Source organism: Capronia epimyces, assembly GCF_000585565.1.
Source record: "Capronia epimyces CBS 606.96 chromosome Unknown aczIQ-supercont1.4, whole genome shotgun sequence".
In the NCBI taxonomy this organism is placed as follows: Eukaryota; Fungi; Ascomycota; class Eurotiomycetes; order Chaetothyriales; family Herpotrichiellaceae; genus Capronia; species Capronia epimyces.
The window spans coordinates 1134037-1151593 of record NW_006912907.1 but is presented as its reverse complement, the minus strand read 5'-3'; the positions used below and the strand labels follow the sequence as shown (position 1 = coordinate 1151593).

The 17557-nt window shown below is 53.7% G+C and overlaps 6 protein-coding genes across 6 annotated transcripts; 2 read left to right on the top strand and 4 right to left on the bottom strand.

Annotated features, from left to right (window-relative positions):
* Window positions 1–1013: 1013 nt before the first annotated feature.
* A1O3_05038 (uncharacterized protein) lies at window positions 1014–2152 on the top strand (the record flags this gene model as incomplete). The annotated part of the gene is made up of 2 exons (XM_007735166.1): window positions 1014–1094; window positions 1220–2152. The coding sequence occupies 2 exons, from the start codon at window positions 1014–1016 to the stop codon at window positions 2150–2152; spliced, it is 1014 nt and encodes a 337-aa protein (XP_007733356.1).
* A 597-nt stretch (window positions 2153–2749) lies between these two features.
* Window positions 2750–6157, bottom strand: A1O3_05037 (uncharacterized protein; the record flags this gene model as incomplete). Its single annotated transcript, XM_007735165.1, has 6 exons — window positions 2750–3172; window positions 3348–4303; window positions 4361–4571; window positions 4625–5930; window positions 5988–6066; window positions 6124–6157. The coding sequence occupies 6 exons, from the start codon at window positions 6155–6157 to the stop codon at window positions 2750–2752; spliced, it is 3009 nt and encodes a 1002-aa protein (XP_007733355.1).
* Window positions 6158–6840: 683 nt separating this feature from the next.
* A1O3_05036 (HAL protein kinase) lies at window positions 6841–9255 on the bottom strand (the record flags this gene model as incomplete). The annotated part of the gene is made up of 4 exons (XM_007735164.1): window positions 6841–7445; window positions 7495–8839; window positions 8887–9161; window positions 9219–9255. The coding sequence occupies 4 exons, from the start codon at window positions 9253–9255 to the stop codon at window positions 6841–6843; spliced, it is 2262 nt and encodes a 753-aa protein (XP_007733354.1).
* Window positions 9256–11119: 1864 nt separating this feature from the next.
* Window positions 11120–11633, bottom strand: A1O3_05035 (50S ribosomal protein L11; the record flags this gene model as incomplete). The annotated part of the gene is made up of 2 exons (XM_007735163.1): window positions 11120–11455; window positions 11505–11633. The coding sequence occupies 2 exons, from the start codon at window positions 11631–11633 to the stop codon at window positions 11120–11122; spliced, it is 465 nt and encodes a 154-aa protein (XP_007733353.1).
* Window positions 11634–12258: 625 nt separating this feature from the next.
* Window positions 12259–13488, top strand: A1O3_05034 (uncharacterized protein; the record flags this gene model as incomplete). The annotated part of the gene is made up of 3 exons (XM_007735162.1): window positions 12259–12494; window positions 12544–13339; window positions 13390–13488. The coding sequence occupies 3 exons, from the start codon at window positions 12259–12261 to the stop codon at window positions 13486–13488; spliced, it is 1131 nt and encodes a 376-aa protein (XP_007733352.1).
* Window positions 13489–15238: 1750 nt separating this feature from the next.
* On the bottom strand, window positions 15239–16361 carry A1O3_05033 (NADPH2:quinone reductase; the record flags this gene model as incomplete). The annotated part of the gene is made up of 2 exons (XM_007735161.1): window positions 15239–15492; window positions 15605–16361. 2 exons carry the CDS (start codon window positions 16359–16361, stop codon window positions 15239–15241), a joined length of 1011 nt encoding a protein of 336 aa, XP_007733351.1.
* Window positions 16362–17557: the final 1196 nt, after the last annotated feature.

Here is a 17557-nt window from a genome sequence, read left to right as displayed (position 1 = left end):
CTTCGTCTGGATGGGAAATGCGCCACCGTTTTCGTGGGCGGTATTTGGGGTCTGCCGAATGCGGAGATTTCGGCCTCCACCTCCGGTTGCCAGGCAACACCGCCTGCAGTGCCCTGCTGCTGCATCCCTCAACTTGGACTGCGTTGCATCTCTTTCAAACTGCGCCCTCAACACGTCCTACCTAATGTAATTCGAAACGATGGTTCCATGGTCCCCTTGTCCCCTCATCCCCTTATCTCGACCAACACTCAAAACCGTGGAGCAGTGCTCCGCCCTGGGTGCTTCACTGCCGCCCGACAGGCAGGAATTTCTCCCGATACCCCAGTTGAAGAGTTGAAGCGTTGAGGTTTCAGGCGCCATGTGGACACCATGACTATTGAATGTGTAGAAGGCTGGACCTGCAAGGATGTTTCGGGCCTCTTTACATGTCCTCCCTTCCGAAAAAAAGCTCTCACACTGATCGGCGGCTGCTATTGCAAGCTCCTGCTACGGTACGCACCTGACATCTCCGAACCACACGCCTATACAACCCCATCAGCGTCTGTAGACATCATAGTCGGGAGGTTGACTTCGAGATACTGGCTCGGGCAAAGCCAGATCGACATGGATGGTGAGACGGTGGGATAGGCTGGATCCAACATGTCGTGAGGAAAGCGGACGGAGGGTTCATGATCAGACATCATACGACCAAGGCGGTAGAAGGCTGAGGCAATAGATATTCAGCTGATCATGATCAGCCTGGTAAACTCAATGTGAAGAATGACATACACAATACACTGTACTCCGTAATGCTACAACAATACCTCTCTGGGTTGCTGGACCTTTTCTCTCCGAGTTCGGAAGTCGACCGCAGCTGATGTCATTCCAACCATTATGATTATTATTTGCCCTCCAGACTTTTCTTCCATTGACTCCCAACAGTCCATCAATCCACCCCCTGACAACCGTGACCAACAGAGGCCTACGCTGCTGTGTGAAGAACGGCAAGGCCTCGCCTCAGCTCCAGCTCAGGCATGACCGAGCAAGATGTAGCGCTGTCGGAAGCTCTACGAGCCCAGCCGCTCGTGGGTTCGTTATGGTCCCGATCGCTCATTGTCCGTGACCATGACCATTTCCAGCTGCACCGCCTCTCCCTCTGCCATTCCCCGTCGTTCATACGCCATGCCACGTCTCTTACACGAGAACTTCTCTCTGACTACTTGTTTGCCACTACATATAGGCGGGCGCCATTGCCGGACTGACGGTCGACTTCTCTCTGTACCCGCTCGACACAATCAAGACACGCCTGCAGTCGAACCTACTCAATAGTAACCATGGGCGCCAAACTGCGAGTTTACTCCCGCGTCATACCCTGCGCGGAACGCTGCGTAGCATGTATGCAGGCCTGCCGTCAGCAATGCTGGGATCGATGCCCTCGGCGGCACTTTTCTTCCTGGTCTACGACGGCGTGAAACGGTCACTGGCGACGGACTCGAGTCAGACACCCTCTACCTTATCCTCCTTCTCCTGGACGCGGACGTACGCGCACATGATCGCATCATCGCTGGGTGAGATCGCCGCATGCGCTATTCGCGTGCCGACCGAGGTAGTAAAGCAACGGGCCCAAGCAGGCCTGTTTGGCGGTTCCTCGCTGCTCGCATTCCAGGACATCCTGGCGCTACGCAAGACAGACGGTGTCGCGACAATGGTGCGCGAGCTATACAGAGGTGGTGGAGTCACGATTATGCGCGAAATCCCCTTCACGATCGTCCAGTTCAGTCTGTGGGAATACTTGAAGGCGTCCTATTCAGCTAGACAGCATCAAGACACGGGTCGTCCAGAGGGACTTGTCACAGCTACGGAGAGCGCAGTTTTCGGGAGCATGGCGGGTGCGGTTGCCGCGGGGCTAACTACGCCGTTGGATGTGCTGAAGACCAGAATCATGCTCGCGCGCAAAGAAACAAACCCCTCAAGCTCGGGCACCTCGTCGATTACTTCTCCTCCTACAAGAGCAGGCCCTGTCAGGGTGGTGCAGGAGATCTTGAAGAGTGAAGGACCATCTGGCCTGTTCCGCGGAATCGTGCCTCGGATTGGATGGATCAGCACCGGCGGCGCCATCTTTCTCGGGACGTACCAATACGTTTGGAATATCCTGGCTTCGGAACAGTCTTGAAGCGCGCAGTCGGCCCCCAAATTGGACGAGAGCCTTGCCATGTTGAATCTTTCTCAGGTCTTCAACCCCGGAGCACAGTCTTGACCTTTCTCAGGGGAGCACGATCGAAGTTCTCCTGCACCGTGTACTAGTAATGCATATGTTCTCGGGGATGGATCAGCTGACCAGGCTACAGAAGCCTGTAATCCCGCATCTTCTGTACGATGTAATCATGCACAAAGACCATAAAAGAAAGAACACATACAGTACGGACTTTTTTGGGATTCAGGCCTGCCATCCATTGCAATATTGGCCTCTGCATTCGGCATTCAGGGTGAATTCAGCTCGCACCACGACCGTCATCATCATACCACGCTCACATTCACGTTCACGTAACCACTGACTGCATACGGATACTGTATCCTGCATCCTGCATCTCCATCTGCATCTGAAGGCTGGCACAGCAGTTGGACGGAGCCAGCCACGGCCGGAACACACTCCGCTTTCCTTCACTTTACCATGCCCTCTCAACTCCGGTCGCCCTGTACCATGTACCCTGTACCCTGGATGATGCTCGTCGGGGCACCTTTTAGTTTCTTTCTTCCTTTTTTCTTTTCGCTACCTCACCACCCCAGTGTGCTCCTCGCTCTCCTCTGTAGTCGGTACGTCAGATGGGTGCGGCAGTCTCAGCTCCTTGCGCCCGTTCGTCCTGTAATACAAGACGACATCGCCGCCGGTGCGCCAGACATGCACTCGGAGCGTTGCCAGCGTCGTGTTCGGATCGACCAGCTGGCCCTGGCAATACAACTCGAGATATTCTTCCGGCTTGAGGGCGTCGCTTTCCGGGTCTGCCCCAGGCCGGTCCGGGTCCGGTGGCGCCTCGATGCGTTCGGCAATGTAGGCCATGATTTTCTTCGCCCGGAGCATGCGGTTCGCATTGAGACGTGCGTTACCGTCCGGCGAGGCGATCGATGGCAACAGGTTTTCATAGGGGTGGAGCACGAACGAGACTTTCACGCTGTCTTTGTATGGGATTTGGTTCTGACAGCAGCCATCCGTTAGTTAGAAACACGGGTTGGATGGAAAGAAAAAAAAATGGTTAGATGCAACATACCCGCGAAGAGGCGGGAAACAAGGGAGACCGGCTCGCCGGAGCAGCTGGACTGGACTGGACTGGATTGGACTGGATTGGGCTTGTCTTGATTAGAGTACGCACCTTGAGCAACATTTCACCCAGCCACATGGGCGCGATCTTTTCCAACGTGTCGGCCTCACTGCCCAGATCGCCTATCTCGCCTCGATACTGGTCTGCTAAGCCCCCGGATTCCGGGTTGTCTTCCTGAATGATAATGGCAGTGTGCGGCGGTGGCGTCAACACAGGCGTCTCAATAGGCAAGCTGGGCGTAATGCCTGGTGGGGGCGGCTGATCTGGTTTGGAGTCCAAGTGGTCTTCATATTCTTGCCGGATCTTTTGGATCACGCCGAAAAAGTTATCCTCGATGACCTTCTCCTCCTTTTCCGACGACTTAAAGGATGCCGTGTCCGATTTTTCTTCCGTCGCGACGGGGGCCTTGACCTCAGTCGATGTCCTGGTGGACAGCTTCTTGGGAAATGTCATTGGGAATTTCTTGCCGAAAAGACCCTTTTTCTTTTCTTCGGTTGGCGATGTCGGTATGGATAGCGCCGTGCCCTCTACTGCACCTGGAGTCAGGGGGATTTTGGTGCTTTCGGACGATGCCTCGGACAGGTTCTGAATAGGAGTGGGAGAAGAAAAGTAATCGTTCAGTGTCTCGGTAGCTGGGGGAGTCGGCTGCACTGACGGCACAGCGCCATTGCTTTGTGCAGTATTTTCTTCGGCTGTAGGAGGCAATGTCAGCGTGCCACTTAACGGCGCGAAACCTGGAGTCGCCGCTCCAATTGCCAGGCTGGGGGTCGCGGGAACGTGGGGATGCCCGTTGAATGCCCGCGGCGTTGTAAGGCTCCCAGGAGATACCACAGGAGTGCTCGTGACGGACTCTGGCAGCATAATGCTAGTGGGTGCGCCTGGTCGGTTCAGGCCACTGCTCGGGGGCGGCTGAATGTAGATTGTGCGTCGATGGGCCTCGTCTCGCGCGATTTCCTCGTCAACCAGCTTTGAGAATAGGTTGCGCAGTACCCATTTCCCGAGATTGACTGTGAAAGGGACGTCAGTTTGGGCGGCTTTGGATGGGGATCTGCGGCTATACTCACTTCTCTGATCCTCACGGAAAGCAAGGTCATTGGGCAAATCTAGCTCGTCCGCATAAACCTCAGCATCAAAGCAATAGTTCTCCTCCAGCATGACGGTGATTTTGCCAGTCTTGGTGTCTACAGCGCACCAGTTGGCCACGCTTTCGGTTGTATTCACTTCTGGCACAACTTCGTCAAGGTGTCGGCGGCCGAAGGACTTGATCTGAACACACTGGTCGACCATGTTAGGGAAGAGCCCACATCCCCCCAGGGGGTGTGGCTTACCTTGAGCAGATCCCACAGGACAACCTCTCCGGCCGTGTCCAAGGTGAGGATCCTCTTCTTGTCATTCAGCATCACATGCTTGATCAGTCCATTTTGGCCCTCGATGGTTTCGGCTGGTTGTCCTCGAATGGGGACAACGAGGCTCAGATCATCCGTGATCATGGCTTCCGAGGCCTTCCTGACGTTCGTTGCAGACGTATTAGGAAGCCTGCCCAAGTTCTTCCTGCCTGGGTGTAGAGCAGTATTGGAGATGCGTAGAACGGCATTATGAGGGATCTTGTTCTTGTCGCCCTCACCGTTGGAGGTTGGAGGTGGCGTGGCGGAAGAATCTGGCGACAGGTGATTCCTCGTCTCTAGGCTTGCTCTACGCTCTTGACGTGGGGAAGTGGGTGGTGTCTCGATGTCGAGTTCCGTATCAACGTCCAGCCATCGATTGACACTGGAGCTTGAAGTTGCTGTCCATACCGAGTTGCCAACGGGCAGAACACGACTAATGCCATCATGTTCTTGACACACGGCAACTGACACACCATCGTCAATTTCCATGGCGTGCCGAGTATCTGTCTTTGCCACCAGGCCGGACTTGTCCCCCGAATAAAAGACGGCCAGGTTCGGGTCGTTTGAGTACATGCACCAAACGCTGTCGTTATGCATGGTCAGGGTATGGATGCACCGTCCAGCGGCGATAGACCAAACCTTGATGGTTTGATCGGACGAGGCCGTGAGCAAAGTATCACCGTCATCACTGATCAGGATATCTCGCACATTGTCTGTATGTCCTACGAGCTTGGTGATGCCTTTGCCGGAATTCACATCCCAAAGCCGGACCACGCTCTCCGGACCTCCACTAGCAAGCATCGACCCCCGAGCGCGGAGGGCGTACACAGAGCCCTTGACGACGTCGCCAGCCTTACTGACGTTGATTTCGAGCGTCTTTCCAGCTCCACTGAGATCCCACAGGCAGATCTTGTGATCCAACCCGCCAGACGCAACCCAATCGGAGCTGCGGTCGGGCACGGCCAGACACTTGATATAGTCGCTATGGGACCCGATGGTGTATGCCTGCGCAGTTTCGTGGCCATGTGGTCGCCATAGTTTGACCGTGACATCTGAAGACGCGGATACCAGGCCCAAGTTGTTCTTCACCAGGATGATATCATTCACCCAGTGTGTATGTGCCTGCACCTGCTTGCGGAAGGTGACGGTGCTCTTTTTCTCCTTCGTGGCATCGGTATAGGGATTCCTCTTTTGCGCTCTGAGGTCGAGGTCCCAGGCACACACGACTCCATCGCGTCCACCGGTGTATCTGTGTCATATCTCAGTAGCTGTTGGTGCCGCTCACGGGCAAGGAAGGGCTGCGTACAAGATATTGCGTTCTTCGTCAAAGGCTAATCCGTTCACCCCAAGTCTATGGCCGCCTGGCGTGCTCGCCAAAGGCAGGACTGTTGCTCATTAGCCATGTGCCAGTCGATCAGCAGTAAGCGGCAGGGTTGCCTGACCATAGCTGATCCTCTGACGCTTCTTCTTGGCCATATGCAGGTAGATTCGACTGTCTCTGCGAGTTGCGAGTTGTATGCTCTCAGTCAGCCATTGTCGTTAGAGTTGGCGTACTATCGAGCTTCCGCCTTGACAACCGGTCTGCGGGGGATACTGTATGTCAACTGCAAGGAGGTGGGTGGGATTGGCGAGGAGCTGGGTCGGCAGAGCTGGTCGTATCTGAAGGCACTACCCAAGTAATTACTCAGTAGTTGATCCATTCTAGAAGCCGGGGCGCGAAGTGCGGGTGCCTAGCCCGACGGTGACCAACGCCGTCTCGCCGCACCCGTCACTCTACGACTATGTACTCAGTTCTCCGTATACGGCTAATATACGGTTACAGGGTGTTGGACCATTGGGATTGTAGGTGGTCTCCCAGGACTCTGTTCTGGACAAACAATGGCTCAAGTTCTCAAATGCTGCGAAGCGTAATCACTGTCATCTACAATATAAACCCACTGGAGCGTCGGACACCTTTCGCTCCCACGACAGTCCGCGCAATCAGTCAATCACGCCGCAATGCGTACCCCTCCATCCAGTTCTGTGCATCGTTGCCGTCTCATTCCTCAAGAAACATCTAACATCGTCAAATCCGTAACCATAACCGTAGCGCTGTGACATGATGAGCATATCCAATCAAGCGTGCTTGGGACCATCAACCCCAAGTCAAGTATCGACCCCTACACCTTGGTAGGGGGAGGTCCTCCAGATCCGGCTTCCAGGGTGTGTGTGTGATTTTGTGCGCGATGGACAACGCCGTTTTCCTCCTGATAACAGACCTGCGAGCTCAGAACCCACTCGTCCTCAAGCACTTCATCCATGGTTGCACGTTCCGCAGGATCAACTTTGAGCATTCTGCCAATGATATGTCGACTCTCACGCGGAAGAATGCGAAGTAGTCGCCAAGGACCTTTGATGACTTCCTGTTTATCCCCGCCAGATGTCCCAGGCCGTGATTCCGTCCCTGCACTCTCGGAATGATGCTGGTGGTGGTGCGACGAAGAGCTTTCGTGAGCTTCCGATGGGCGTCGAGATCCATCATCCGGCTCCGCAAGTGTTCGTGAGGACTTCCGAGGTTTAGAATCCGGTACAGGTGTGCCCGGAGTGGGCGTAGCAACGAACAGCCTGTATGAATTGTCGACAAGCCGCGGTTGCTTCCACGGGAATCTGCGTAACGACATACAACAAAAGATAATCGCCAGGGACCAAATGTCGGTGGCTGTGGGATCGTATTTTTTCTCCTCGTACACCTCAGGGGCTAGATAAGGATCCGATCCTACAATGCCTAGTGGGGGATCAGCAGCCGCAACGCCCATGCGGAAACGATAACATACCTGAAGCTAGGACAATTTCGTGTTCAAAAGGATACCTGAACACGGTGGCACTACCGAAGTCGATCAATTTCATGATCCCGTGCTCGCTCACCACCACGTTGTCCAACTTGAGATCGCGATGTGCGAGGCCCATACTGTGCAGATAGCTCACCCCGTTGACGATCTGGAGGAATGCACAGGCAATCTCTTCTCTTGTCATTTTGCCCGTCATGACAATAGCAAACAGGTCATATGGTGCGTACTCCATGACCTCGTACCATCGACTGTTTTCGTGGATGATGTCCATGGTCTCAATGATGTTGCCATGGTGCAACGTAGATCCGATACAGAATTCGGCCGTCACCTTCTTGTTATAGTCCTTTTCACTCTCCCAAGAATGTCTGTCTCGGAATTGTTTGACAGCAAAAGTCACACCGTCACTACTTCGTTTCAGTAATCGGACAGAGCCTCCAGCACCGGACCCGAGAACTTTGCCAAATTTTCCGTATTTGGCCTCAAGGCTGTGCTCATCCATGAATGGAACATTCACGGGAGGTGCTTGATGAGGTGGCGTCCTTGTCCCAGTCTTTGTAGATCTTCGGGAAGCCGGAACTGACGAGGCTGGAGACTCGTCCCGGGGAGCTCCGTGGTGGTGGTGATGGTGGTGTTTGTGTTTGTTACTGTGGCCGCCGAGCCTGAAGAACCGCTTCAGTTCAGACATTGACCCATGTTTCTTTCCTTCCAAACCACCTTTTTCACTCGCGGCGTCGCTGAGATAGGAATAGGGATCTTTCTTGTTGCCAAAGATGGAAGACCGTTTGTCTCCTGAAACGTCGGTACTACTTCCTGCTCGGGGTATCCGCTCTGCCGCTGCTGCAATCGCTGGGGCAAGAGAATTCTTCCCTGTACTTCCGAAATGCCTGTGTTCGGATGATCCAGTCTTAGATTGAGGCGGTTGGACTTCCAGTTGCGGGGAAGAAGGCCGAAGCTTGGGCGTTCCAACAGGGCTTTCGTCTGTCGGGCTTGCAGACTCTGACGGCCCAATCTCGAATTTGGGTACTAGTTTATGGTGCCCTAGGCTAGATCGGGTGGACTGTTGTTCGGAGGATGACGGTCTTGATACAGACTGTGAAGGGGATGTGGATTGAGAGAGACCTCGTCCGTGTGAGTCGGGAGGAGGAGAGGTTTGCGGAGTGATGGCATTGGATGCTTGCTGACCTTTGGCCGCTCCGGCTATATCAGCTCTGCTATCTTTCGAGCCATGTGGTGTCAATGGAGGCGAATGAAAGGCTGAAGATAGAGAACCGTGGCCCTGTCGAATTGAGCTACGTGGAGTTTCGGGCGCATCACTCTCTCTCGATGGTACCTATTTGTACGGTCAGTGACATCTTTGTCGGCGAGGAGGCCACATACTCGCGAGGGCGGCATCGAGACCGCCTCGTAGCCAAAGTGCGACATTCTGTTTTCTTGTAATCTTGATCTCTGAAGAGACATGGCCAAATTTCGGATTTGCTCATGCGCTTCGGAACTGAGGCCCTCGTCTCTCACGGCGCCTGCTTGCGGGGTATCTCGTCTGTTCTCATCGTGCGGATCTATCTCTTCATTTTGCGAAGCGAATCGCACGCTGTGTTGTGAAGACTCTGCAGTTTCTCGGTTTTCGGGAGTTTCGGTCTGCCCGTCATTTGAATCTATATCCCGCACATCAGCTTCCCGACCTGATTTCTGTGCACTCGACCCCTCCATACCTTTCTCTTTCTTCGCCTCACCGCCCGGGAGAAGCATTGCGGATAATTTCGAGGGCATGCTCGGGTATCTTCGGTGGGTATTGGAGGTCGGCGGCCGGAGACAAACGAGTGACTACATGAACGAGCGATAGTATTTCAGACGTCGGTGGCTCCGGGTGAGATTCGTGCGAAACAGAAACAGAGACGAAGAATCTGAGCAGGCTTGTCGTCAGAAAGGATCGAGAGCTCCAGTCCTGAGGGAACAGATGAGCTTAGTGACGGCGCGGGAAGGGCGAGTATTGGTCGGGGGGCAGTGGAGACGGCGCAACTCACGTAGTATGTTAGAATGCGAGATTTTGATACCACGCGTCCGTCAAGGCGAACGAGAGGGAAGAGGCGGGCGGATGGGTGGAGCGTGGAGGACAGAGGGGAGTGAGACAAACAGCAGAGAAAGCCTGAAAGGTCTGACGCTGATGCATTGACATATGAAAGCGGCAACCCGTTCAACGGTGCGTACTCCGTATACGCTGCAGAGCACTCGGACTGCCAAACTGAAGGTCAACCCGCGGCACAGGGCGAGTAGTGAGTAACAGCGGACTTTCTCCCTGTCCCAGTGTCCGTCGCTTTTCTCCCTCACCAGTCACCACGACTACTGGCACCACCACCCGAGGTGGGATGGGCAGATTTTGCCCCGCCAGGATCCAGAAGCCACAGTGCATCAAGCCGACCCTTGATCTGATCCCCAAGCCACGGTCGAACCTCCAACACCATTGATTGAAAGGGAGACCGAGTCTGGACAAATCATTCCCCTACGTAGTACTCCGTACGGCTGCACATACTAGGCAGGTAGTCGTGTCACCTGTTCCCGCCATTACTACTACTACTGTCTTTGCACTGCGATGATTATTCGCGATGATTATTCTTCACTCTCCTTTTTGACTTTCAGCTGCCATTCCGGCTCGCCCGGACGCTTGGATAACAACCTAGATCTGCCCGGATCTGCCCTCCTCGTACTTCTCTTTCGTACGTACTGTACTGCTGACGCCTTGCCAGAAGACGTTGTCTGCCTGTTCGTGTCCCCCACGTCATCCTTATGCTCAAGCTCGATTAGAATGGAGGAGTCATCATGTCCCGTAGCTCTGTGTACCTAGGCATTTTGATTTGTCGAGCTACATTCCTAGTATATGGCTCACGATAAACACTTGATTATGTACGGTATGCGCATGCCGTCCTATCCAGTCCGCTGAACGCCGTCGTCAGATGCTATTTTCTGCCAGCTCGTCCACATCCACATGCTCGTGCTTCGTCCCCCTCGTCCCCATGGGGTCGGTGGATGAAGTCTCTTGATGTCAGAAAGTCGGCGGCCTCAAACACTAAAGAACATCCCTCCATCATACCTGCCCACCAGCAATCCTCTTAGAGGAACCGCCCTCGGTGTACTTTCGGCCCGAGCTGAACACCGTATGCCCCAGCAAACCCCAGTTTGCAGTGAAAAGCACCCGTGGTTTCCCGTTGCAATGACCTCTCCCTTCTATATTTGATGGAGTCGATTGGCCATCAAAGATGCAGGAGGGGAGTCCAGATACGGCGTTGGTGCGGCTGACCACTGGCCCTTTGTTCCAGGATAAAATGATCCAAGGAGGCGGAGGACTAGTATGCTTGGAGCCCCAGTTGAGGGACTATTAGCAGTCCATCGACATCGAGAATAAAATCGTTTGTACTCTCGTCATTGGGATGTTTAGTTCTTTCTGTGAGGCCTGTGGAGTGAAAGGTGGCCGGATGCGCGGCATCGTTCTCATGTGTCCTATCGTTGGGGCAAGGTACCGCTTAGGCAGAGAACAAGTAGTCATGCCTTTGTGTTATCAGGGGCCGAAGTAGATGCTTCATATCATTTCCGCAGGCCGGGATCTGGCAACGATACTTCACGGCACAACCTTGACGCCGATTGATTTACACTGCCAGATGACACTCTTGCATAGTCCTTCGAGGCTGAGACCCGACAAACGCAGCTCACTCTGCTTGATTTTGGCAATCTCATAAATGTGTTTGAGCGAGACGGTGCCAACAATTTCGGAACCAGGTCGTTGTGCTCCTCGTGTTTTGCCCTTGATTTCTTTCACGCCGGCGGCTCGGAGCAGAAGCCAGGAGGTCATGGGTGTACGTAGCTCGAACGTAAAAGAGCGATCTGGACGGACGGTGACTCGAGCTGGAATGGGAACTCCAGGGGTAATGTGAGCTGTACGGGCATTGAATTCCTTCTCGAGCATGAGCAAGTCTTGTATCATACATTGGCCCTAATCAACATACCTTGCAAAAATCTATACTCTTGACGCCCTTGCTACCAAGTGCCGGGCCAACAGGCGGACTAGGACTTGCCTGGCCGGCGCCAACTATCAATTTGACGATCTGGTCGCGAGCAGGCACTTTTCGAGCCATGATGGGCGAGTAACCGTCGATGCAGAGGGAGAGGGCCAATTGAGAATTAGCAGCCTATGCAGAGGCGTGAGGATGAGCTTGTCGAACGGCAGCTGGCGCGTTGTGTCAGCCACGAAACGAGAAGGGGAAGTAGCTGGCTAATCCGCTGTTGGTGGTGACGGGCAGAAAATATTGATGCTTTTTTGGACGGAGTACCATAAACGAAGCTCCCGGGTGCACACCGGCGTGACTGGAGACTCGACAATGTCCCGTGTTGGCTTAGCGTAGGTGCTTTAGGCACTACCTTACTTAGTATGCCCTGGAGCCTCCTTGGCCCTCTTTCCAGGCACCTACTGGCCTCTGCGCCGTTAACGCAGGGCTCCTTAGGCTCCAGCAGGCACCCGGGACTGGGGGGGCTGCTTAGGCCAAGGATGCCGTTAGGCCTTAGAGCTTTAACGCCAATGATCCATCCCGTACTACTGTACTACTAGTGCGGTACCAAGGACAGTACGGTGACGTCGAAAACAATCTAACCTCGTGCCCCTAGGCATATCTCACCATATTAAAGTATTTTTCCAACTACACGCACCGACATCCATTCACTCTGCGATTCTCCCTAGACTTGCACCACATCTCAATAGACAGTATGAATTGGTTCAAGCAGCAGTTAGCGAATGTTGTCGGCACCGAGGAACCGGAGTATGGACCTACCGCGATACAGCCTGTGAGCACACAGAGAGACTCAAAGCCATACTCCATTCTCAACAGGAGCGACCTCCAATGGAAGGCTATGGACAGCACCAATGTCGAGACCGAGACGTTCTATTTCATGGCTGACGATGGTACTATGTCTAATGCGCAGATCATCTACAGCAATGTTGGGTAAGATCCTGCTCCATTGTCGCGTGCCTGCATCACTGACCAGGACCAGTGGCATCCACACAACTGCGCAGTTTAACATGAAGATCTTTGACCACGACGGCCCTGGAAAACATCTTTGGTGCTCAGATCCGCTGAGTGATTACGGATTTGACGAGTCACAAACATCGTTTTATGCCGAGAACCTGGCGTTCGAGTTGAATGAGGCGGGCGATACCTACACAATCAAGTCGGCGGTCAACGACAATTGCATTGTCAATTTGACGGTGACAAGAACTGCCCCCGGCTTCCAATTGGGGGAGGATGGCACAAGCTATTTCGGCACCGATCCCGCAAACCCTTGGGGTTCTATGCGACATGCGTTCTGGCCCCGATGTACGGTCACCGGAACCATGCAGACGCCCTCCAGGGAGTACAAGGTGGATGGGAGAGCGCTATATGTGTACGCGCTCCAGGGGATGAAACCGCATCACCTGGCAGTCAGATGGAACTTTGTCAACTTTCAATCGCCAACCTACTCCGCCGTGCTTATGGAATACACAACGCCTGCATCCTATGGGAGGACTGTCGTCTCTGTTGGCGGGATCGCAAAGGACAATGAATTGGTGTGCGCCGGCTTGTGCACCGCGAAACATGTCACTGCAAACCAGGATACTGAGGACGACTGGCCGGAACCAAAAACAATTGCTTATGAGTGGAAAGGCGAACAGAATGGCAAGCCTGTAGTCGGCGAGATTACAGGGGATCTGCCAGCTCGATCTGATCGAATCGATGTACTGGCTCATTTGCCTGGCTTCGTCAAGTCTTTCATCAGTGGTGCAACCGGCTTGAAACCACATATCTTTCAGGTAGGACTCTTACACCCTCGAGAGAACTTGAGACTGACCTCTTCAAACAGTATTGCCCGAAGGATCAACTCACTCTGAAGCTCAAGATTGGCGACGAGGAAATATCCGAAGCTGGCAAAATGTTCGCCGAAGCGACGTTCATAGCCTGACGATACCACTTTATGTTGCAGCAGACTGGATGGCTGGATGACCTACGATTGGATATACCAGCACCTGTTAATGTCTAATGTCCTATTTTCCTACATTTCTCTTCTCGGATCCTGGCTATAACACACTGTCCCTGTCCACGTCCACGTGAACTTTCCTGAATTATCGAACTGTTCGTCACACTCGCCATCACTTCCACCTCAGTCCTCAAGAATTCTTCACCTCATCTCACATTTTTCCAGTGTTGCCTTCCTTCTAACTTTCTTCCTCGCCATCTTTCCCCTCAACCGTTTCTTTCTCTCCGTTCCCACCTTCTCAGTCAAAAGCCTCTGCCTCATCAGCCTTGCTCGCTGTCGATACACTTGTTCAGTTAGTCCGATTGTCAACCTACAGCCGAGATGACTGTCCCGAAACCTCTGTACGGCCATGGGCTTGGTCATGGAAGTCACATCCCTTACAGACATCGTCAGGCAAGGCGTCGTTTCGACCCCATCATGGGGATCAGTAAGTCCATCTACATGACTGGCCATATCCTCACCTCAAGGGCAGCTCAGATGCTAACTGTCGGCGAATCCAGCGAAGCCAGCCATCCGGTATGTCTAAGCAAGTGCTCCTCGGTGGGATGAGATGGGCACTCGATCTTGCTGACGGATGGATGTTCTTTCCAGTCGTCTTGCACGCCGAGGCGGAATCATACGAATTCAACGAGATATCTACGACTGCGTCCGCCAGGTCCTCAAGCTCCGCTTGAAAGAGGTAAGCGTCAAGTCTCCAGGCAAAGATCCGGGACCCTCATTCATCTGGGTCGAGTTCAGGTTGACCTGATGCAATCCTATCTTTCTAGATCATCGAGCGGCTCGTGATTGTCCTCGGGCATCCGACAATGAGAGGTCCAAAACAGATCGCTCCCCTCAGTAATGCCAGAAAGGTACATATGGCACTGCGGCTGGTGGCGCCCCCGGCATATAGAACGTCAGGCTAATAAATTTATAAATCTCCCAGACCGTCACTACGCAGGATGTGGTCTTTGTGCTCCGGCAGGTAAGTGCCCCCTCCTCTCTCTCTCTCTCTCTCTCTCTCTCTCTCTCTCTCTCTCTCTCTCTCACACACACACACACACACACACACACACACACACACACACACACACACACCCGCCATTCTTTAAAAGCAATGTTTACTACAAATCAGCTGACAATCGCCACTACAGATGGGCACTCCCATCTATGGCTTCGATAACCCACATTCCAATGTGGCAGCGCTGCCATGGAAGGCCTAGGTCTAATGGTCTCACGCAAATCTATGTCATGGAACCATATGCTCGAACGAACGAGTGTCACGTCGACTTTGAAGGGCGACCGTTGTTGGAGAAGAGCACGAAATGTCGAATCGGCTGGATGATCAAAATGGAGAGGAAATGGCCAAAGTTGGGCTATAAGTATTGCACCCCTGCTGGTATTCAAAGTGTCAATCAAGCAAGCGAAGAATAAGAGCTGTTGTACAAAGACACAAGGAACGAATCGATCCATGGGAACGGCACGAAGTGTTGACATGCCAAAGGTCGAGCAAATGATTGTAAGCAAGTGCTCTTTCAGAGCTCTTGTCATGTCAATGATCGGTATACAAGCTGGATGACAGGAGGGTTTTCCGTTCATCAGGACTTTTCACTACTCTACGATTTTCTGTTGAGGCTTCTCTCTCACTGTTTCTCTTCCTGCTCCTCTCTCCTTTCCCTAATTTGGGGCTCCTCCACTAGATCTTCAACAACAACTTGCCCGTTGTCCGTCTACCTTCCAGATCGTTGTGAGCCTCCACGGCATCTTTGAGCGGATAGGTCTTGTGGATGCGGATGTTGAGTTTCCCGACCTTGATCAGGTCGAGGACGCTGGTGGCATAGTCCTCCAGCTCCTCACGCGTCACAATATAATTCATCAGCGTGGAGCGCATGATCGACACGTTCTTTGCCGACAATTTGGCGATGTTGAAGGGCGGGACGGCTCCGCTTGCTGGATTTGCATCTAGGTCAGCCAGCCAGCCAGCCAGCTAGACGAACAGACAGAACGGGAAACACAAGAAAGGGAGGGAAAAGATGGGAAGGTGGGATGGGACAGGACTGACCGTTTCCAAAATACACCACTTTACTCTTCCGCTTCGCAACCTCCAGACTGCCCTCCCAGGTATCCTTGCCGACACCGTCGAAGGTGCAATCGACGCCCTTGCCGTCGGTGAGCTTCAGGACCTGTTCGACCCAGCTCGGCCCACTGGAGCTCTTGTAGTCAATGACATGGGTCGCGCCGTTCTGCTTGGCCAGGGCACATTTCTCCGGCCCGCCGGCGGTACCGATGACGGTGACGTCTAGATCGCGCAGGATCTGGCACAGAAGCAGACCCATGCCGCCGGCGGCGGCGTGCACAAGCACCGTGTCGCCCTTTTTCACCGGGTATGCTTCCTTGACCAGGCTCAGCGCCGTCATGCCCATCAGGAAGCCGCCGACGGCGTGCTCGTCCGACAGTTCGGCGGGGATCTTAACCACTCGGTCTTCCGGCACCGCGGTGTATTCAGCATAGGCGCCGCGGAAGATCCAGACGACGCGGTCGCCCTCTTTAAACCCCAGCGGATTCGATCCCGCGACTTTGGCCACCGTACCCGCTGCCTCTTGCCCGAGGATGATGGGAAACCCGTCCGGGGGAGGGTACAGGCCCGTGCGGAAGTATGTATCGATGAAATTCACGCCGGCGAAGTTGTTCTTGACCAGCACCTGCCCGTCCGACAGCTTCGGCTGCGGCTGCGACTCGGTATATTGTAGAACGTCGGCCCCGCCATGCTGGGGCACCAGGATGGCTTTCATCTTGGCCGGAATCGAGATCGACGACATGCTGCGGAGGCGGATGGACGACGTGGGCGGTGTTCGAGGCCTAAGGCAAGAGCTGGAGTTCGACGAGAGGCACGGCAAGACGTGAGGGGGTGCGGCACGCAACCGGAGAGAATTGGAAGATGTTGCGGTGCTGGTGCTGGTGCTGGTGCTGGTGCTGGTCAATCTATACCATGCAGGTCGACTGCGGAGAGAAGCAACCGACATAGACACTACCGAGTAGAAGTCCCGCTCGATTCGTAAGCAGCTCAGCTCTTTCGTTGGGCACCAGGAATCTTGAAGGCTGCGACGCTGTATAGTCCTCAGACTGGTCCTTACATCCGTCTTCTGGCAGTGTCTAGGACTCAAGTTTAGTCAAATAGACTATCTCTACACTAAAAACTTGTGTTGGCGTCAATAGTGGCCGCGCCTTGTTATTTCTATACTCCGTATGCATGTCCGTATATTCCCCTCAGTCCCGCGCCGGCTTTGGAATGCTTTCCGCAGTGCGGGGCAGGGGAGTTAATAATACAAGTAAGTGAAAAGGATCGAATAGGTACATACGAATATGAAAATACTAACCATTATGTTCCAGCATCATTGAACCACGGCGCTGCCACAGTTTCCGTCTACTAGCTGGCAAGTTTCCGAACCTGGATGTTTCGAGCTACGAGGTAGGAGTCTTGCACGTCGACCGGTGTACAGACTACATTGCCATATCACGGTCATCGATCACAAGGGTGATAAGACCATGTCAGCCTTCTCGCTGGAAGACTTGCCCAGATAACTCAACAGTCAATCCAAAGCTGAGGCATTTGTAACGACGACTCGATTGGAAAGCAGATACTTGTCTGCCATGAAAAGGCGGGAGAAGCTGTCGCATGATCACCATGGCAGGCAGCCCAAGCACATGCAACGGACATCAATTATGTATGCCCCCGCGTTCCCAGGATGCCCAGTACGGAGTACTCAGACCGGTGTGCCCTGATCAGCCTGTCAGGACGAAGAATGTTGCACAGAAGTCCCCCATGCAGGCGACATGTTATCAATTGCGGGAGTGTCCGAATGTCCCACGGAGCCGGCTTTTGGAATGGGGCGACTCGGGCTCCCAATACTCGTATAGTACGTGGTGTGAGGAACTGGGGTTCTTTAGGAAGCAATGTGGTGACTCGTGCTATTTTACCTGAGCGGTCGCCTTCTTTGACAATGTACTCCATCAT